This window comes from Coregonus clupeaformis, chromosome 11 (assembly GCF_020615455.1).
Source record: "Coregonus clupeaformis isolate EN_2021a chromosome 11, ASM2061545v1, whole genome shotgun sequence".
NCBI lineage: Eukaryota > Metazoa > Chordata > Actinopteri > Salmoniformes > Salmonidae > Coregonus > Coregonus clupeaformis.
The window spans coordinates 34,856,462-34,878,529 of NC_059202.1; the positions used below are offsets into that span (position 1 = coordinate 34,856,462).

Genomic DNA, 22,068 nt, shown 5'->3' on the forward strand with positions numbered 1-22,068 from the left:
AAGAGCGTACAGGTCACAGTGGTGGGTAGTGTATGGGGCTTTGGAGACAAAAACGGATGGCACTGTGATAGACTACATCCAATTTGCTGAGTAGAGTGTTGGAGGCTATTTTGTAAATGACATCGCCGAAGTCAAGGATCGGTAGGATAGTCAGTTTTACGAGGGCATGTTTGGCAGCATGAGTGAAGGAGGCTTTGTTGCGAAATAGGAAGCCGATTCTAGATTTAACTTTGGATTGGAGATTCTTTATGTGAGTCTGGAAGTTGAGTTTACAGTCTAACCAGACACCTAGATATTTGTAGTTGTCCACATACTCTAGGTCAGACCCGCCGAGAGTGGTGATTCTAGTCGGGTGGGCGGGTGCTAGCAGCGTTCGATTGAAAAGCATGCATTTAGTTTTACTAGTGTTTAAGAGCAGTTGAAGGCTACTGAAGGATTGTTGTATGGCATTGAAGCTCGTTTGGAGGTTTGTTAACACAGTGTCCAATGAAGGGCCAGATGTATACAAAATGGTGTCGTCTGCGTAGAGGTGGATCTGAGAGTCACCAGCAGCAAGAGCGACATCATTGATATACACGGAGAAAAGTGTCGGCCCAAGAATTGAACCCTGTGGCACCCCATAGAGACTGCCATAGGTCCAGACAACAGGCCCTCCGATTTGACACACTGAACTCTATCTGAGAAGTAGTTGGTGAACCAGGCGAGGCAGTCATTTGAGAAACCAAGGCTATTTAGTCTGCCAATAAGAATGCGGTGGTTGACAGAGTCGAAAGCCTTGGCCAGGTCGATGAAGACGGCTGCACAGTACTGTCTATTATCAATCGCGGTTATAATATCGTTTAGGACCTTGAGCGTGGCTGAAGTGCACCCGTGACCAGCTCGGAAACCGGATTGCATAGCGGAGAAGGTACGGTGGTATTCGAAATGGTCGATGATCTGTTTGTTAACTTGGCTTTCGAATACTTTCGAAAGGCAGGGCAGGATGGATATAGGTCTGTAGCAGTTTGGATCTAGAGTGTCACCCCCTTTAAAGAGGGGGATGACCGCGGCAGCTTTCCAATCTCTGGGGATCTCAGACGTTATGAAAGAGAGGTTGAACAGACTAGTAATAGGGGTTGCGACAATTTCGGCGGCTAGTTTTAGGAAGAAAGGGTCCAGATTGTCTAGCCCAGCTGATTTGTAGGGGTCCAGATTTTGCAGCGCTTTCAAAACATCAGCTGTCTGAATTTGTGTGAAGGAGAAGCGGGGGGGGCATGGGCAAGTTGCAGCAGAGGGTGCAGAGTTGGTGGCCGGGTTAGTGGTAGCCAGATGGAAAGCATGGCCAGCCATGGAAGAACCGGGACATTTTCAGCTTCCAGGAATTGTGTACATATCCATGCGACATGGGGCATGCATTATTATACTGAAAAATGAGGTGATTGGGGTGGATGAATGGCACGACAATGGGCCTCAGGATCTCGTCACAGTATCTCTGTGCATTCAAATTGTCATTGATAAAATACAATTGTGTTTGTTGTCCGTAGCTGATGTCTGCCCATACCATAACCCCACCGCCACCACGGGGCACTCTGTTCACAACATTGACATCAGCAAACCGTTTGTCCAGATGACGCCATACACGTGGTCTGCGGTTGTGAGGCCGGTTGGACGTACTGTCAAATTCTCTAAAATGGTTTATGGTAGAGAAATTAACAGTAAATTCTCTGGCAACAGCTCTGGTGGACATTTCTGCAGTCAGAATGCCAATTGCACGCTCCCTCAAAACATCTGTGACATTGTTGTGTGACAAAACTGTGGCCTTTTATTGTCCCCAGCACAAGGTGCACCTGTGTAATGATCATGCTATTTAATCAGCTTCTTGATTTGTCACACCTGTCAGGTGGATGGATTATCTTGGCAAAGGAGAAATGCTCACTAACAGGGATGTAAACAAATGTGTTCACAATTTGTGAGAAATAAGCTTTTTGTGCATATGGAACATTTCGGGGTTATTTTATTTCAGCTTATGAAATATGGGACCAACACTTTACATGTTGATTTTATATTTTTGTTCGGTGTGTAAATTGCTCTTTATTACATGTCTCAATGTGGAACTAAGGCACGTGTCAAACAAGGACCATGGGCCGAATCCAGGCCGTGACATTTCTATCTGGCAGCGCAATAATTTGGATTATCAATTCATTTTGGCCCGCGATGCGCTGCACTACAAGTCACAGCAAGCAAAAGATGTAGGCAACATTTGAGCAGTAGGCTAGGCTGGCTACTCAACTAGGCCTACAAGACATTGAGTGCACCATACAGCAATGCTGCATTCAACCGCACCTGTGATCCATGCAATGCAAAACATTTTGTATTTATTTTTTTACGTTTCAAATGTTACAACTTAGCTACGTTTTTGTTATATTGAGTTATTAAAACGTTTTAATTAGGGTCGCAGCATATTATAATTTTTTTTAGGGGGTAGATCAGCTTTAATATTTCAGTTAGATTGTAACTTCCATCAATGTAATTGTCTGCATCACTTCCAATCCCCCATATGTTTTTTTCCACATACATACATACATACATACATACATACATACATACATACATACATACATACATAAAATTAAGAGACCACCGCAATATTATCAGTTTCTCTGGTTTTACTATTTACAGGTATATGTTTGGGTAAAAATAACATTTTTGATTTATTCTCTAAACTACTGACAACATCTCTCCCAAATTCCCCCAAAATAAATTGTAATTTAGAGCATTTATTTGCAGAAAATGACAACTGGTCAAAATAACAAAAAAGATGTAGTGTTGTCAGACCTCAAATAATGCAAAAACAACAACACATTTTTAAAACAACACAATACTAATGTTTTAACTTAGGAAGAGTTTAGAAATCAATATTTGGTGGAATAACCCTGATTTTCAATCACAGCTTTCATGCGTCTTGGCATGCTCTCCACCAGTCTTTCACATTGATGTTGGGTGACTTTATGCCACTCCTGGCGCAAAAATTCAAGCAGCTCGGCTTTGTTTGATGGCTTGTGAACATCCATATTCCTCTTGATCACGTTCCAGAAGTTTTCAATGGGGTTCAGGTCTGGAGATTGGGCTGGCCATGACAGGGTCTTGATCTGGTGGTCCTCCATCCACACCTTGATTGACCTGGCTGTGTGGCATGGCGCATTATCCTGCTGGAAAAACCAATCCTCAGAGCTGGGGAACAATGTCAGAGCAACTGTTTTTGTACGTGGCTTGATTCATGCGTCCTTCACAAAGACAAATCTGCCCCATTCCAGCCTTGCTAAAGCACCCTCAGATCATCACCGATCCTCCACCAAATTTCACAGTGGTGCGAGGCACTGTGGCTTGTAGGCCTCTCCAGGTCTCCGTCTAACCATTAGATGTCCAGGTGTTGGGCAAAGCTGAAAATTGGACACATCAGAGAAGATGACATTTACATTTACGTCATTTAGCAGACGCTCTTATCCAGAGCGACTTACAGTTAGTGAATACATATTTTTTTTTATACTGGCCCCCCGTGGGAATCGAACCCACAACCCTGGCGTTGCAAACGCCATGCTCTATCAACTGAGCTACATCCCTGCCGGCCATTCCCTCCCCTACCCTGGACGACACTGGGCCAATTGTGCGCCGCCCCATGAGTCTCCCGGTCGCGGCCGGCTGCGACAGAGCCTGGATTCGAACCAGGATCTCTAGTGGCACAGTTAGCACTGCGATGCAGTGCCTTAGACCACTGCGCCATTCAGGAGTACATAAGGTTAATAAAGGTTAAGAGTTAATAAAGAGTTAATAAAGGTAATACATTAGCAAAAATGTCAAAAAACCTGTTTTCACTGTCATTATGGGGTATTGTGTGTACTTTAATCAATTTTAGAATAAGGCTTCAACGTAACAAAATATGGAAAAAGTGAAGGGTCTGAATACTTTCCGAATGCACTAAATATATACATGTGAAATGTACATTAATATATACACAACATCATAACCTTACTCCAGTCCTCTACGGTCCAATCCTTATGGTCTTTTGCAAACCTCAGCCTGGCTCTTCTTTGCTTCTCATTGATGAAGGGCTTTTTTCTAGCTTTGCACGACTTCAGCCCTGCCCCTAGGAGCCTGTTTCGAACAGTCCTCGCCGTGCACTTCACCCCAGCTGCTGTTTGCCATTCTTTTTGTAGGTCACTTGATGTCATCCTATGGTTGTTGAGTGACATTCGAATGAGTTGGCGGTCATTCTGGTCAGTAGAGTCGTTTTTGCCCTCTGCCGGTCTGTAGCTTTGTTGTCCCCAATGTCTGCTGCTTGGCCTTGTTCTTATGAACCGCCGTATTTGAAATTTTAAGGATGGAAGCAACCTGACGCTCATTGTATCCCTCTGCCATTAAAGCCAGAATTGAACCCTTCTTTTCCTCACTCAAAACTTTCCTTTTCAACTCTTTTGGCATGGTCAGTAGTTATTTTTTGATTAATATTACTTTTGAGGTACTATTAGCACTGTTTTTGCCATCCAGCTGGTCCTATTGCAAGAGGATAGTGATGACCACAGCAGTGGTTTTTATACTTTTCCTCGTTAAATAAGATTTGGTTAAGGTGATCACCTAATCAGTACCTAATTCAGTAGAATGAGGTGTGCCTGTGTTGGAATTCAACAGACACTGGAATGGAATGGCTGTCATACATGTAGAGATGCTGATTTAAGATACAGCTGTGGAAAAAATTAAGAGACCACTGCAAATGTGTGTGTGTGTGTGTGTGTGTGTGTGTGTATATATATATATATATATATATATATACACACACACATACACACACACACACAGTGGGGGAAAAAAGTATTTAGTCAGCCACCAATTGTGCAAGTTCTCCCACTTAAAAAGATGAGGCCTGTAATTTTCATCATAGGTACACGTCAACTATGACGGACAAATTGAGAAAAAAATATCCAGAAAATCACATTGTAGGATTTTTAATGAATTTATTTGCAAATTATGGTGGAAAATAAGTATTTGGTCACCTACAAACAAGCAAGATTTCTGGCTCTCACAGACCTGTAACTTCTTCTTTAAGAGGCTCCTCTGTCCTCCACTCGTTACCTGTATTAATGGCACCTGTTTGAACTTGTTATCAGTATAAAAGACACCTGTCCACAACCTCAAACAGTCACACTCCAAACTCCACTATGGCCAAGACCAAAGAGCTGTCAAAGGACACCAGAAACAAAATTGTAGACCTGCACCAGGCTGGGAAGACTAAATCTGCAATAGGTAAGCAGCTTGGTTTGAAGAAATCAACTGTGGGAGCAATTATTAGGAAATGAAAGACTTACAAGACCACTGATAATCTCCCTCAATCTGGGGCTCCACGCAAGATCTCACCCCGTGGGGTCAAAATGATCACAAGAACGGTGAGCAAAAATCCCAGAACCACACGGGGGGACCTAGTGAATGACCTGCAGAGAGCTGGGACCAAAATAACAAAGCCTACCATCAGTAACACACTACGCCGCCAGGGACTCAAATCCTGCAGTGCAAGACGTGTCCCCCTGCTTAAGCCAGTACATGTCCAGGCCCGTCTGAAGTTTGCTAGAGTGCATTTGGATGATCCAGAAGAGGATTGGGAGAATGTCATATGGTCAGATGAAACCAAAATAGAACTTTTTGGTAAAAACTCGTTGTGTTTGGAGGACAAAGAATGCTGAGTTGCATCCAAAGAACACCATACCTACTGTGAAGCATAGGGGTGGAAACATCATGCTTTGGGGCTGTTTTTCTGCAAAGGGACCAGGACGACTGATCCGTGTAAAGGAAAGAATGAATGGGGCCATGTATCGTGAAGCATTTCAAGGTCCTGGAGTGGCCTAGCCAGTCTCCAGATCTCAACCCCATAGAAAATCTTTGGAGGGAGTTGAAAGTCTGTGTTGCCCAGCGACAGCCCAAAAACATCACTGCTCTAGAGCAGATCTGCATGGAGGGGGGAGGTAGAAGGATTACTTTATCCTATCCCAGGTATTCCTTAAAGAGGTGGGGTTTCAAAGGTGGTGAGTGACTCCGCTGTCCTGGCGTCGTGAGGGAGCTTGTTCCACCATTGGGGTGCCAGAGCAGCGAACAGTTTTGACTGGGCTGAGCGGGAACTATGCTTCCGCAGAGGAAGGGGAGCCAGCAGGCCAGATGTGGATGAACGCAATGCCCTCGTTTGGGTGTAGGGACTGATCAGAGCCTGAAGGTACGGAGGTGCCGTTCCCTCACTGCTCCATAGGCAAGCACCATGGTCTTGTAACGGATGCGAGCTTCAACTGGAAGCCAGTGGAGTGTGCGGAGGAGGGGGTGACGTGAGAGAACTTGGGAAGGTTGAACACCAGACGGGCTGCGGCATTCTGGATGAGTTGTAGGGGTTTAATGGCACAGGCAGGGAGCCCAGCCAACAGCGAGTTGCAGTAATCCAGACGGGGAGATGACAAGTGCCTGGATTAGGACCTGTGCCGCTTCCTGTGTAAGGCAGGGTCGTACTCTCGAATGTTGTAGAGCATGAACCTGCAGGATCGGGTCACCGCCTTGATGTTAGCGGAGAACGACAGGGTGTTGTCCAGGGTCACGTCAAGGCTCTTCGCACTCTGGGAGGAGGACACAACGGAGTTGTCAACCGTGATGGCGAGATCATGGAACGGGCAGTCCTTCCCCGGGAGGAAGAGCAGCTCCGTCTTGCCAGGGTTCAGCTTGAGGTGGTCATCCATACTGATATGTCTGCCAGACATGCAGAGATGCGATTCGCCACCTGGTTATCAGAAGGGGGAAAGGAGAAGATTAGTTGTGTATCGTCAGCGTAGCAATGATAGGAGAGGCCATGTGAGGATATGACAGAGCCAAGTGACTTGGTGTATAGGGAGAAAAGGAGAGGGCCTAGAACTGAGCCCTGGGGGACACCAGTGGTGAGAGCACGTGGTGCAGAGACAGCTTCTCGCCACGCCACTTGGTAGGAGCGACCGGTCAGGTAGGACGCAATCCAGGAGTGAGCCGCGCCGGAGATGCCCAGCTCGGAGAGGGTGGAGAGGAGGATCTGATGGTTCACAGTATCAAAGGCAGCAGACAGGTCTAGAAGGACAAGAGCAGAGGAGAGAGAGTTAGCTTTAGCAGTGCGGAGAGCCTCCGTGACACAGAGAAGAGCAGTCTCAGTTGAATGACCAGTCCTGAAACCTGACTGGTTTGGATCAAGAAGGTCATTCTGAGAGAGATAGCAAGAGAGTTGGCTAAAGACGGCACGCTCAATAGTTTTGGAAAGAAAAGAAAGAAGGGATACTGGTCTGTAGTTGTTGACATCAGTGGGATCGAGTGTTGGTTTTTTGAGAAGGGGAGCAACTCTCGCTCTCTTGAAGACGGAAGGGACATAGCCAGCGGTCAAGGATGAGTTGATCAGCGAGGTGAGGTAGGGGAGAAGGTCACCGGAGATGGTCTGGAGAAGAGAGGAGGGGATGGGGTCAAGCGGGCAGGTTGTTGGGCGGCCTGCAGTCACTAGTCGCAAGATTTTATCTGGAGAGAGAGGGGAGAAAGAAGTCAAAGCATAGGGTAGGGCAGTGTGAGCAGGACCAGCAGTGTCATTAGACATAACAAACGACGATCGGATGTCGTCAACCTTCTTTTCAAAGTGGTTGACGAAGTCATCCACAGAGAAGGGGGATTCAGCAGTGAGGAGAATGTGGCAAAGAGCTTCCTAGGGTTAGAGGCAGATGCTTGGAATTTAGAGTGGTAGAAAGTGGCCTTAGCAGCAGAAACAGATGAAGAAAATGTAGAGAGGAGGGAGTGAAAAGATGCCAGGTCGGCAGGGAGTTTAGTTTTCTTCCATTTCCGCTCAGCTGCCCGGAGCTCTGTTCTGTGAGCTCGCAATGAGTCATCAAGCCACGGAGCTGGAGGGGAGGACCGAGCCGGCCGGGAGGATAGGGGACACAGGGAGTCAAAGGATGCAGAAAGGGAGGAGAGGAGGGTTGAGGAGGCAGAATCAGGAGATTGGAGGGAGAAGGATTGAGCAGAGGGAAGAGATGATAGGATGGAAGAGGAGAGAGTAGTGGGAGAGAGAGAGCGAAGGTTGCGGCGGCGCGTTACCATCTGTGTAGGGGCAGAGTGAGTAGTGTTGGAGGAGAGCGAGAGAGAAAAGGATACAAAGTAGTGGTCGGAGACATGGAGGGGAGTTGCAGTGAGATTAGTAGAAGAGCAACATCTAGTAAAGATGAAGTCAAGCGTATTGCCTGCCTTGTGAGTAGGGGGACGGTGAGAGGGTGAGGTCAAAAGAGGAGAGGAGTGGAAAGAAGGAGGCAGAGAGAAATGAGTCAAATGTAGACGTAGGGAGGTTGAAATCCCCCAAAACTGTGAAGGGTGAGCCATCCTCAGGAAAGGAACTTATCAAGGCGTCAAGCTCATTGATGAACTCTCCAAGGGAACCTGGAGGGCGATAGATGACAAGGATATTAAGCTTAAATGGGCTAGTGACTGTGACAGCGTGGAATTCAAATGAGGAGATAGACAGATGGGTTAGGGGAAAAATTGAGAATGACCACTTGGGAGAGATGAGGATTCCTGTGCCACCACCCCTCTGACCAGATGCTCTCGGGGTATGCGAGAACACATGGTCAGACGAGGAGAGAGCAGTAGGAGTAGCAGTGTTTTCAGTGGTAATCCATGTTTCCGTCAGCGCCAGGAAGTCGAGGGACTGGAGGGTAGCATAGGCTGGGATGAAGTCAGCCTTGTTGGCAGCAGAACGGCAGTTCCAGAGGCTGCCTGAGACCTGGAACTCCAGGTGTGTGGTGCGTGCAGGGACCACCAGGTTAGAGAGGCAGCAGCCACGCGGTGTGAGGCGTTTGTGTAGCCTGTGAGGAGAGGAGAGAACAGGGATAGGCAGAGGCATAGTTGACAGGCTGTAGCAGATGGCTACAATAATGCAGAGGAGATCGGAATGAAATGAACTAAACATCTGGGAAAGGAGAGAGCAGGGCCTCCCTCACCAAAAAAATATAACTCGATACATACATCATTACTGACCAACTCTAGTATGCCCGGTTTGTCATTTATTGACTTCAACAGGTCGCTTTCCACACTTACTAGTCCCAGTGGTGAGAAGCATAAATCATCTATCAGTCGACAAGTCACGTTTTCTCTTGGAGATTGATTCTCCTCGTTTATCTTCCGTCATGTTTGGGTGTTGCGTGTTGTTGTAATATTTGTCGATACATTTCTCTATCCTTATAATTTGTTGTGTTATTATCCAGATTGAATGTTATTACCCTCGAATATATGAAGTGCTAATATTTAGTCTAACTTACTGATATTGAATATTCTGTTTTTATCTTGAGGTGATTTTTACCGCTGTGTAGTCAGTACGCCATCTTGTCTACCGCAGCATATTATGCACATCTGCATAACGATGTGTTCCATATAAAGGGTTCTTATCTGCAGAAATGTTGTCCAGAAACGACCACATTGGACAGAAAGGGGCACACCTAATAACACATCAAATGCAGTATTAGATACTTATATAGACACTTATAAACTACAAATAAGTGGCCATTATGTGTACTTTAAAATAAAGGGTTACAGTTTTTTTTTGCATATAAACAGCTGCTGTTTCTATATAAACCATAAGCACTGACACATATCAAATATCATTTGAATCTTTCCTTACATCTGATTATCATCTCTAGTACAGTTCCACAGATTATATACACACACACACACACACACACACACACACACACACACACACACACACAGTGGGGAGAACAAGTATTTGATACACTGTCGATTTTGCAGGTTTTCCTACTTACAAAGCATGTAGAGGTCTGTAATTTTTATCATAGGTACACTTCAACTGTGAGAGACGGAATCTAAAACAAAAATCCAGAAAATCACATTGTATGATTTTTAAGTAATTAATTTGCATTTTATTGCATGACATAAGTATTTGATACATCAGAAAAGCAGAACTTAATATTTGGTACAGAAACCTTTGTTTGCAATTACAGAGATCATACATTTCCTGTAGGTCTTGACCAGGTTTGCACACACTGCAGCAGGGATTTTGGCCCACTCCTCCATACAGACCTTCTCCAGATCCTTCAGGTTTCGGGGCTGTCGCTGGGCAATACGGACTTTCAGCTCCCTCCAAAGATTTTCTATTGGGTTCAGGTCTGGAGACTGGCTAGGCCACTCCAGGACCTTGAGATGCTTCTTACGGACCCACTCCTTAGTTGTCCTGGCTGTGTGTTTCGGGTCGTTGTCATGCTGGAAGACCCAGCCATGACGCATCTTCAATGCTCTTACTGAGGGAAGGAGGTTGTTGGCCAAGATCTCGGGATACATGGCCCCATCCATCCTCCCCTCAATACGGTGCAGTCGTCCTGTCCCCTTTGCAGAAAAGCATCCCCAAAGAATGATGTTTCCACCTCCATGCTGCACGGTTGGGATGGTGTTCTTGGGGTTGTACTCATCCTTCTTCTTCCTCCAAACACGGCGAGTGGAGTTTAGACCAAAAAGCTCTATTTTTGTTTCATCAGACCACATGACCTTCTCCCATTCCTCCTCTGGATCATCCAGATGGCCATTGGCAAACTTCAGACGGGCCTGGACATGCGCTGGCTTGAGCAGGGGGACCTTGCGTGCGCTGCAGGATTTTAATCCATGACGGCATACTGTGTTACTAATGGTTTTCTTTGAGACTGTGGTCCCAGCTCTCTTCAGGTCATTGACCAGGTCCTGCTGTGTAGTTCTGGGCTGATCCCTCACCTTCCTCATGATCATTGATGCCCCACGAGGTGAGATCTTGCATGGAGCCCCAGACCGAGGGTGATTGACCGTCATCTTGAACTTCTTCCATTTTCTAATAATTGCGCCAACAGTTGTTGCCTTCTCACCAAGCTGCTTGCCTATTGTCCTGTAGCCCATCCCAGCCTTGTGCAGGTCTACAATTTTATCCCTGATGTCCTTACACAGCTCTCTGGTCTTGGCCATTGTGGAGAGGTTGGAGTCTATTTGATTGAGTGTGTGGACAGGTGTCTTTTATACAGGTAACCAGGTCAAACAGGTGCAGTTAATACAGGTAATGAGTGGAGAACAGGAGGGCTTCTTAAAGAAAAACTAACAGGTCTGTGAGAGCCGGAATTCTTATTGGTTGGTAGGTGATCAAATACTTATGTCATGCAATAAAATGCAAATTAATTACTTAAAAATCATACAAATGTGATTTTCTGGATTTTTGTTTTAGATTCCGTCTCTCAAAGTTGAAGTGTACACATGATAAAAATGACAGACCTCTACATGCTTTGTAAGTAGGAAAACCTGCAAAATCGACAGTGTATCAAATACTTGTTCTCCCCACTGTATATATCATCTGTGGAACTTTACTAGAGATTATATTAATCAGATATATATATACACACACACACACCATAAGAGATCTAAATATGATGGAATCATTGCTAAATATAGTACAAAACCCACCTATAAGTGAAAGGATTCCAGCATTGGTTGTATCAGACAGCGCTGGGTCTGGAAGTGGGTGAGAAACGACTATATAAAAAAGCAAAAAGAACAATTCTGCAATCAAGTAATCGCATTAAATATACTAAATGGAAAATGTTTTGTACGGCTCATGTTTTTGCTGTTATTGCTAACCTCACGAACAAGACCCAATTGTGATAATGGATGATGTATACACTATAATAATAAAGTAAATTATAGTGCCTTTCAATATAAAAATCTCAAAGCGCTTCATAAGCAAAAAAGCAACATGCACAGTGTACAAAACATTAGGCATGGGCAAGTTGCAGCGGAGGGTGCAGAGGTGGTGGCCGGGGTAGTGGTAACCAGGTGGAAAGCGTGGCCAGCCGTAGCAAAATGCTTGTTGAAATTCTCGATTATTGTAGATTTATCGGTGGTGATAGTGTTTCCTAGCCTCAGTGCAGTGGGCAGCTGGGAGGAGGTGCTCTTATTCTCCATGAACTTTATAGTGTCCCAAAACTTTTTGGGAGTTAGTGCTACAGGATGCACATTTATGTTTGAAAAAGCTAGCCTTTGCTTTCCTAAATGCTTGTGTATATTGGTTCCTAACTTCCCTGAAAGGTTGCATATCGCGGGGGCTATTCGATGCTAATGCAGTACACCACAGGATGTTTTTGTACTGGTCAAGGGCAGTCAAGTCTGAGGAGAACCAGGGGCTATATCTGTTCTTAGTTCTGATTTTTTTGAATGGGGCATGCTTATTTAAGATGGAGAGGAAAGCACTTTTAAAGAACAACCAGGCATCCTCTACTGACGGAATGAGATCGATATCCATCCAGGATACCTGGGCCAGGTCAATTAGGAAGGTCTGCTCGCTAAAGTGTTTTAGGGCGCGTTTGACAGTGATGAGGGGTGGTCGTTTGACCGCGGACCCGTTACGGACGCAGGCAATAAGGCAGTGATCGCTGAGATCCTGGTTGAAGACAGCGGAGGTGTATTTAGAGGGTAAGTTAGTCAGGATGATATCTATGAGGGTGCCCATGTTTACGGATTTAGGGTTGTACCTGGTAGGTTCCTTGATAATTTGTGTGAGATTGAGGGCATCTAGTTTGGATTGTAGGATGGCCGGGGTGTTAAGCATATCCCAGTTTAGGTCACCAAGCAGTACGAACTCTGAGGATAGATGGGGGGCAATCGGTTCACATATGGTGTCCAGGGCACAGCTGGGGGCTAAGGGGGGTCTGTAGCAAGTGGCAACAGTGAGAGACTTATTTCTGGAAAGGTGGATTTTTAGAAGTAGGAGCTCAAACTGTTTGGGCACAGACCTGGATAGTATGATAGAGCTCTGCAGGCTAACTCCACCCCCTTTGGCAGTTCTATCTAGACGGAAAATGTTGTAGTTGGGGATGGACATTTCTGAATTTTTGGTGGCCTTCCTAAGCCAGGATTCAGACACTGCTAGAACATCAGGGTTGGCGGAGTGTGCGAACGCAGTGAATAACTCAAACTTAGGAAGGAGGCTTCTGATGTTAACGTGCAGAAAACCAAAGCTTTTACGGTTACAGAAGTCAACAAATGATAGCTCCTGGGGAGTAGGAGTGATACTGGGGGCTGCAGGGCCTGGGTTAGCCTCTACATCACCAGAGGAACAGAGGAGGACTAGGATAAGGATACGGCTAAAGGCTTTAAGAACTGGTCTTCTAGTGCGTTGGGTACAGAGAATAAAGGGGGCAGATTTCCGGGCGTTGTAGAATAGATTCAGGGCATTATGTACATACAAGGATATGGAAGGATATGAGTACAGTGGAGGTAAACCTAAGCGTTGGGTAACAATGAAAGAGAGAGCATCACTGGAGGCACCGATTGAGCCGGTCTCGGCGTGTATGGGGGTTGGAACAAAGGAGCTATTTGAGAGGGACTTGGGGTTCTACAGTGAAATTGTATAATAAGAACTAGCTGGAACAGCAATAGGCAAGGCATATTGACATGGGAGAGAGGCATAAAGCAATCACAGGTGTTATTAGAGAGAGCTAAGACAACAACTGATAATGGCGATGAAAGTTTGGGCTGAGGCTAAACAGATAAACAGGACAGGGTACCGTGTAAAGGAACAGTCCAACAGGCATCAGCTGTGCAGCTGAGTGATCATAAGGTCCAGTGAACAGCAATATGTGAGTCCGAGAGCAGTTCGAATTGGTGCTACAGCACAGCGAGCAGGAAGCACGGCTGTTGTTTGCGTGTGCTAGCGGACTGGGGCTAGCAGATGGATCTTCGTGGTCGTCGCAACGGGAAGCCTGTTGAAACCACAGACGATTAAGTCAGCAAACCAGTCGTGATGGATCGGCGGGGCTCCGTGTCAACTCTAGGAGGTCCCGCCCGGTTGACAGAGGTAGATAGCCGGGAGATGTGCCTGACTCCAGGCTAGCTCAAGGCTGATTAGCCAACAACAACATCCATTTGGTTGCAGCTAGCTAGTTGCGATGATCCGGTGTTAAAGGTTCAGTGAGTTAGTGATTCCGGCAGAAAATCCGATATGTTCTGGGTCGATAACGCGCTGTGCAGACAGGCCGATAATAGTCCAGGCTAGAGCTGGCTGGTAGGTAGTGCAGGCCACGGACAATGGAGAAAAACCGCTAACAATGGCTAATAGCAAGTAGCTAGTTAGCTGGCTACTCCCGTCCGGTAGACAAAGAGGAAGATAGCCGGGATATGGGCCTGGCTCGAGGCTAGCTCAATGCGAACTGGTGCTTGCTTCGGGGGCAGTGGTGATTAGCCTACAGCAACATCCATTCGGTTGCGGCTAGCTAGTTGCGATCCGGTGTTAATGTCCAGTGATTCAGTTATTCCGGCAGAAAATCCGATGTTCTGGGTGAAAACCGCTAACGGTGGCTAATAGCAAGTATCTAGTTAGCTGGCTAGCTAGTTTCAACTGGAGATTCTAGATAAAGGTGAGTAAATAATAGAATCCGTTCCACATTGAGTGAGGCGGGTTGCAGGAAAGTATATTTAGTAGAAGGATGAAAAGTGTGATAGGGAAATACATACGTAAAATACAAAAAACAGGCTATTTACACGAACACACAACAGAGAACACGACCGCACTGCTACGCCATCTTGGATCACTGGTGTATTGATACACCAGCCAAAGCGTAATGAATAACTTCACCATGCTCAAAGGGATATTCAATGTCTGCTTTTCTATTTTTAACCATCTACCAATAGGTGTCCTTCTTTGCGAGGCAGTGGAAAACCTCCCTGGTCTTTGTGGTTGAATCAGTGTTTGAAATTCACTGCTGGACTGAGGGACCTTACAGATAATTGTATGTGTGGGGTACAGAGATGAGGTAGTCATTCAAAAACCATGTTAAACACTATTATTGCAAACAGTGAGTCCATGTAACTTATGTGACTTTTTAAGCACATTTTTACTCCTGAACTTATTTAGGCTTGCCACAACAAAGTGGTTGAATACTTATTGACTCAAAACACTTCAGCTTTTCATTTTTAATTAATTTGTCAAATTTTTTAGAAATTTTGACATTATGGGGTATTTTGTGTAGACCAGTGACAACATCTGAATTTAATCTATTTTAAATTCAGGCAGTAACAACAAAATGTTGAAAAATTCAAGGGGTGTGAATACTTACTGAAGGCACTGTAGCATATACTGGACGAGGTTTGGTGAACCTGCTCCAGAGAATAGGTCTGACGAAGTGGACGGCCTGTTCACTCCAGTAAACACAGTAGTATACTGACGAAGTGGACGGCCTGTTCACTCCAGTAAACACAGTAGTATACTGACGAAGTGGACGGCCTGTTCACTCCAGTAAACACAGTAGTATACTGACGAAGTGGACGGCCTGTTCACTCCAGTAAACACAGTAGTATACTGACGAAGTGGACGGCCTGTTCACTCCAGTAAACACAGTAGTATACTGACGAAGTGGACGGCCTGTTCACTCCAGTAAACACAGTAGTATACTGACGAAGTGGACGGCCTGTTCACTCCAGTAAACACAGAGAGAGAAGTGAGGGAGCAGTGAGCAGGAGAGTGTATGGAACAGTAGGTACTATCAATCTTTTGTGTTGGTCACTTTACGGCCAAATATGGAATAATTAAAATCGGGGCTGAATTCCAAATCAGAAACATGCTCTACTTCAGTCTGCCCTTGAGGTGTAAGCAACATTAAAGTAATGGAGAGTAAGTCATTTGTACTATTTCCTCCAACTTCAGTCTTCTCAGATCTGTGATCATGGGTCTTCAAAGACTAAAGGAAAGGGAACAGGGGTCGGTCTCCAGATTGGAATAAGGCCTTAGTGTTATTTGGATGTCTATACCTCAATGACTGCCAATCCGAAGGGCCTGTCCAGGTATCCATTGGACTCCACCACGGTTTTGCGATGCTGCCCGTCGAACCCAACCCTCGAGATGGTGCGCATCCTTGAGTCAACCCAGTACAGGAGTCGTCGAGGCATGTCTGTCGGAAAAACACACTATTCAACTCTGCACAATTGTGACTTTTTAGTGGTACTTATCAAACCAGTCTTTGTAAATCCCAAATGAAACTACATTTTGCTAACTACAGTCGTGGTCAAAAGTTGAGAATGACACAAGTATTGGTCTTCACAAAATTTGCTGCTTCAGTGTTTTTAGATATTTTTGTCAGCTGTTAATATGGTATACTGAAGTATAATTACAAGCATTCCATAAGTGTCAAAGGCTTTTATTGACAATTACATTAAGTTGATGCAAAGAGTCAATATTTGCAGTGTTGACCCTTCTTATTCAAGACCTCTGCAATCCGCCCTGGCATGGTGTCAATTAACTTCTGGGCCACATCCTGACTGATGGCAGCCCATTCTTGCATAATCAATGCTTGGAGTTTGTCAGAATTTGTGGGGTTTTGTTTGTCTACCCGCCTCTTGAGGATTGACCACAAGTTCTCAATGGGATTAAGGTCTGGGGAGTTTCCTGGCCATAGACCCAAAATGTTGATGTTTTGTTCCCCGAGCCACTTAGTTGTCACTTTTGCCTTATGGCAAGGTGCTCCATCATGCTGGAAAAGGCATTGTTCGTCACCAAACTGTTCTTGGATGGTTGGGAGAAGTTGCTCTCTGAGGATGTTTTGGTACCATTCTTTATTCATGGCTGTGTTCTTAGGCAAAATTGTGAGTGAGCCCACTCCCTTGGCTGAGAAGCAACCCCACACATGAATGGTCTCAGGATGCTTTACTGTTGGCATGACACAGGACTGATGGTAGCGCTCACCTTGTCTTCTCCGGATAACCTTTTTTCCGGATGCCCCAAACAATCGGAAAGGGGATTCATCAGTGAAAATGACTTTACCCCAGTCCTCAGCAGTCCAATCCCTGTACCTTTTGCAGAATATCAGTCGGTCCCTGATGTTTTTCCTGGAGAGAAGTTGCTTCTTTGCTGCCCTTCTTGACACCAGGCCATCCTCCAAAAGTCTTCACCTCACTGTGCGTACAGATGCACTCACACCTGCCTGCTGCCATTCCTGAGCAAGCTCTGCACTGGTGGTGCCCCGATCCCGCAGCTGAATCAACTTTAGGAGATGGTCCTGGCGCTTGCTGGACTTTCTTGGGCGCCCTGAAGCCTTCTTCCCAACAATTTAACCTCTCTCCTTGAAGGTCTTGATGATCTGATAAATGGTTGATTTAGGTGTAATCTTACTAGCAGCAATATCCTTGCCTGTGAAGCTCTTTTTGTGCAAAGCAATGATGACGGCACGTGTTTCCTTGCAGGTAACCATGGTTAACAGAGGAAGAACAATGATTTCAAGCACCACCCTCCTTTTAAAGCTTCCAGTCTGTTATTCTAACTCAATCAGCATGACAGAGTGATCTCTAGCCTTGTCCTCGTCAACACTCTCACCTGTGTTAACGAGAGAATCACTGACATGATGTCAGCTGGTCCTTTTGTGGCAGGGCTGAAATGCAGTGGAAATGTTTTTTTGGGATTAAGTTCATTTTCATGGCAAAGAGGGACTTTGCAATGACTTGCAATTCTTCTGATCACTCTTCATAACATTCTGGAGTTTATGTAAATTGCCATCATAAAAACTGAGGCAGCAGACTGTGTAATTCTAAAAACTTTTGACCACGACTGTAGTAAGCCAAACACTTACACTTCAATAAATATAAAACCAGTTGGTGGTGCTTATGTAGCACATTGGGATGTGTTAAAGTTACTCCTCAGCCTGAAGTTTCCCCATTAGCGCGCCATTAGCTAGCTTTTTGCATGTTGCGACTGGTAAGACGCTTCGGGAGGGCGGTCACATGTGCTAGGTAAGCAGAGGTCCTGGGTTTGAGCCGAATCAGGAGGAAGTGGTACTCGCAAGCAGCGTGACGTCCTTTACACTTATCTGTGTAAGACATGCATAGAAGATGACCCAAACGTACCCAGAGAGATGGCGACTGGGTTCCATATGGCTGAGGTGATTAGTGGCAGCCTGCCTTGTCCATCCAGGCCAGCACACTCGATCCTGGGGGAGCTGCCACCTTCTGCCCAGAACAGGAGCCTGGGGAAACAGGAACTCTCCATGACTACAGTGGATCTGGCATTGACATCCAAATCTGTAGTGTGTATTGGGTTTATGTTGTGAAATTGTTAGATATTACTTGTTAGATATTACTGCACTGTCGGAGCTAGAAGCACAAGCATTTCGCTACACCCGCAATTACATCTGTTAAACACGTGTATGTGACAAATAGAATTTGATTTTAAATCTCTGCTGGGTGCATTCTAGATAGACTTTGAACAATCTGAGTGTCTATCTGAACCCTGTGCAAGTTGGAGGCTGAGCACAAATTAGATCGGCCTACTAATTTACATTTTGGTTACAATTAAGTTAGACTTCAGAAGAAGAATCCATATTGAAAATGAGATTTCTTTCTAATATTTCTTACAAATAATGTTTAGAATATGATTATTTAGTTTAGGCTTTTTTTTAAGCACAATGAGTTGAAATGAAAACCTGGGTGAATATACAGTAGGTCTCCAAGACCAATATTGAGAACCTCCAATCCAGCCTACCCCAACAAGGGTTCCACAGCCACTCCAGTGGGCATGGCCAGCCCTCCCATCAGCAGGCGTTGTGCAGAGACGTCCAGACGGGCCACGTCGATGGAGTGAGTGCCAGCGCTGGTCCAGTAGAGATGCTCATGGATCCAGTCGACAGCCAGACCCAGGACAGCACCATGGCTTTTCAACAGCAGGACAGGATCCAGGGGCTTCCCATCCATGAAGATCCTACAGGATAGATAATCAAAAGGGAACTAACATCTAGGCCTATTTCATAGAGCAAAATACCTGTGGTGAACATTAATAATGCTATTAATAAGGGACAGATTCAGAAAGTGTTTTTGAACTCCGAGGTGTGTACCTGTAGATAGATCCTTGTCCGGGCCTTGCCCAGTAGAGAGTGCGGTTTGCAGTGAAGGCAGCCATAGGCCCTGGTCCCAATAAGTGAGCAGCTATCTCCCTGTACTCCATACCGGCAGTGTTGACCCGGCGTACCCCCTCAGAACTGCTCAACACCAGCTGAGCCACATCTCCTGGAGGTACACTCAAAATCAGTCCCAGCCACTCACCCAGGAAGAACACAATTACATCAACAAGCACATTGACGAGAAGGGCATCAATGAAGGTAGACAGATATGCACATCAAAATAAACTTGTACACTGCTCTTGCCAATATTACTTTTGTTTATTTGCTTACGGTACTAGCAAGAGCAGTGTGCATGTTTTTCTATTCTTTTAAAGTTGCACTATACAGAAATTGCTCTGCCATTTCCTGGTTGCAAAAATTCTAATAGTGTTGGGGAACAACATGTTTGGATTTCTTATCCTTCCTATTCACTAGAGAAATAGTAAGCTCCATCATTAATTACTCTGATCACAAGAAATGCTGCTTCGCTCAACACACCCCTTGTTCAAGCCCTCTGTTCCGCACACATTCACAAGGACAGAAAATAGATACTTGCAGTAAGTCATTGACATTCACATAAAATCCTGTTAGATAAAGGAAGCTGTCAAGTGGTGCAAATTCCCCACTTTGGGTGGGTGGGCTGATAAATGTTTGTGCTGGGTTACAATTTGACAGGAACGAGTTCCAAAAGGAACATATTCAAACATCTTATTGTACCCTATGTCCTGGTGCAAACAAGAATACCATATGTGGGTGTGGAGGTGGTGTTGACAGCTCTTTGGGTAGGGTAGGGTTTTTCCTATACGTACAAGACGTTTTACAACAAAAACAGCACCATGTCATAAATGAAATCTGCCATACCATTTGCCTCGTCAACGCTCTCAGGTCATAAAGTACTCACGCCATTCATATCACTGTGGAAGTGCAAACATATCAGATCAGTAACCTGCTGTATTTAGCGGCGCACTCCCCTAGTAGCATTTGCCTTCACCTTTAGCCTTGCACTCCCCTGTCCTTGGGCTCATCAGGTAGCCCTCATGGCAGTCGCAGGAGAAAGTCCTGTTGACATGTACACATAGCTGATCACAGACGTCAGTGTTGAGGCACGTGTCTTTCTGAGAAAAGAGTGGGTATTTCTTAATCATTTCAATAGGATATGTCTGACTGGATTCACTTTTCACTCTCTGATATTTTTTCCACTAATTAGTATTTTATTTTTTTGACCCCTTTTTCTCCCCAATTTCGTGGTATCCAATTGGTAGTTAGAGTTTTGTCCCATCGCTGCAACTCCCGTACGGACTCGTGAGAGGCGAAGGTTGAGAGCCGTGCGTCCTCCGAAACACAACCCAACCGAGCCGAGCCGCACTGCTTCTTGACACAATGCCCGCTTAAACCGGAAGCCAGCCGCACCAATGTGTCGGAGGAAACACCGTAAACCTGGCGACCGTGTCAGCGTGCACTGCGCCCGGCCCGCCACAGGAGTCGCTAGTGCGTGATGGGACAAGAACATCCCTGCCGGCCAAACCATCCCCTAACCTGGACGACGCTGGCTGCGCCGCCCCATGGGTCTCCCGGTCGCGGCTGGCTGCGACAGAGCCTGGACTCGAACCAGGATCTCTAGTGGCACAGCTAGCACTGCGATGCAGTGCCTTAGACCACTGCGCCACTCGGGAGGCCCCACTAATTGGTCTTAATTAGTCATTAAATCAACCAATTATCACAGATTCATTGTAGTGCGCTGGTGCGCCAAATGACTTGGGCCATTCGTTTTTCATGAACACATGACCTGGGACCGACTGTTGGTCTCTGAATTTAACTTTGAGGTCCGGAAAAACTCTGGGCCCTATCAATGACTCTCGGAGATACCACTCACCCTCACATTGGGTGTTGTGCACCAGCCTCATGCCATCGGGACAGTCACAGAGGAAGCCCATCAGCAGGTCTACACACAGGTGAGAACAGTGTTAATTTGCGTCAATTCAAATCTGGTATTGGAACAAAAAGAGGTCAATACACGTCTCCTAAAATAGACTAGTATTTTAATTAATGCAAAACACTTCAATGGTAAATATGATGTTCGTATATACGGGTCCACTGAAATACCACACAGGGCAGTCAGAGAACTGGTCCATTGTTATAAGTTCTTCTTTAAATACTCTGACAGAGATAGTTCCCGCTCCCTGCTGGCCTATCAGAGTAGAGACTGAGCATGGTTTAGACTTACTCAGCCTATCGTTGGCGCACAGGCTGGTCCCAGTCCCTTGGCGCTTCACTGTTGCCAGGTGTTTAGTTGTTTTGCAACTTGTCCAGAGTCAGCAACCTCAGACATCTTTGTAGCAGAACACATGTCCTTGAGCGTTCTAACAAAGAGGCAGTGTTTGGGTGTGAACCCAAAATAAGAAATTTCAGGGAAATGTAGGATTCCCCCTTTTGACACCCTCTAGGGTGTCACTCATTAAAATACAATACAAACAAAAAGAATCACACTTTTATTAATAGGCAATAATGATAATAAAAAAGCCTTCAGTCCTTCCATCTACACCCAACTTGTACTAGGTTGGCTACCAGCCACCCAGGAACTTCAAACCTTCACATAAGGAAAGACAAACATTCACAATAGTTAACTTGATTAATAAAGCATAAAACACAGGATTAATAAAACATAAAACACAAAGATTAATAAAACACAAAGATTAATACATTTTGGCCCCCTTTAGACACGCTCTAGGGTGTCACTCCACCACCTCAACAATAGCAAACCAAGGGTCATCCTTTGTCAACCCCATCTCAGTGTCTGCATCTCCTTCTTGAGCCCCTAGGAGGGGCATCATCCCAGCCGTATGCACGACATCTGTAACAGACTTTCTCAGACAAGGAATTACACAGGCAGTACAGCACATTAATATTAGAAACACAACTACTAGGGTCAGAAATCCAGTAACCACCAATGATGCGAACTTACCAAACCACTCCCCCAACCAGGAGAACAGTCCGTTTCCCTCCATTCCAGCCATGCTCTTCATTTCAGCTGATAGTTTATCTAAACCAACTAGGGCTTTAGAGATACTCCCATCAGGACTGGTATTGTTAGTGATAAACGTACAACAATGGCTTACCATTCTAT

The 22,068-nt window shown here is 45.4% G+C and overlaps 1 protein-coding gene and 1 long non-coding RNA gene across 2 annotated transcripts; both read right to left on the bottom strand.

Annotated features, from left to right (window-relative positions):
* Positions 1–15,825: 15,825 nt before the first annotated feature.
* Positions 15,826–18,759, bottom strand: LOC121577142 (low-density lipoprotein receptor-related protein 8-like). Its single transcript, XM_041890925.1, has 3 exons — positions 18,551–18,759; positions 17,917–18,035; positions 15,826–15,971 (listed from the first exon to the last, which is right to left on the bottom strand). Exons 1-3 carry the CDS (start codon positions 18,757–18,759, stop codon positions 15,826–15,828), a joined length of 474 nt encoding a protein of 157 aa, XP_041746859.1.
* Positions 18,760–18,960: 201 nt separating this feature from the next.
* Positions 18,961–20,895, bottom strand: LOC121577354. The gene is made up of 3 exons (XR_006002611.1): positions 20,818–20,895; positions 19,936–20,059; positions 18,961–19,071 (listed from the first exon to the last, which is right to left on the bottom strand). It is a non-coding gene; the product is annotated as an uncharacterized LOC121577354 (long non-coding RNA).
* Positions 20,896–22,068: the final 1,173 nt, after the last annotated feature.

What these genes read in the sequence shown, in the direction of transcription:
- LOC121577142 (XM_041890925.1), bottom strand. Translation starts at nt 18,759, where the DNA reads ATGGATGGGAAGCCCCTGGATCCTGTCCTGCTGTTGAAAAGCCATGGT. An exon ending in GCTGTGGAACCCTTGTTGGG is followed by an intron (nt 18,036 to 18,550) that starts GTAGGCTGGATT and finishes CTGTTTCCCCAG; the next exon opens with GCTCCTGTTCTGGGCAGAAG. An exon ending in CCCAGTCGCCATCTCTCTGG is followed by an intron (nt 15,972 to 17,916) that starts GTACGTTTGGGT and finishes TTTTTCCGACAG; the next exon opens with ACATGCCTCGACGACTCCTG.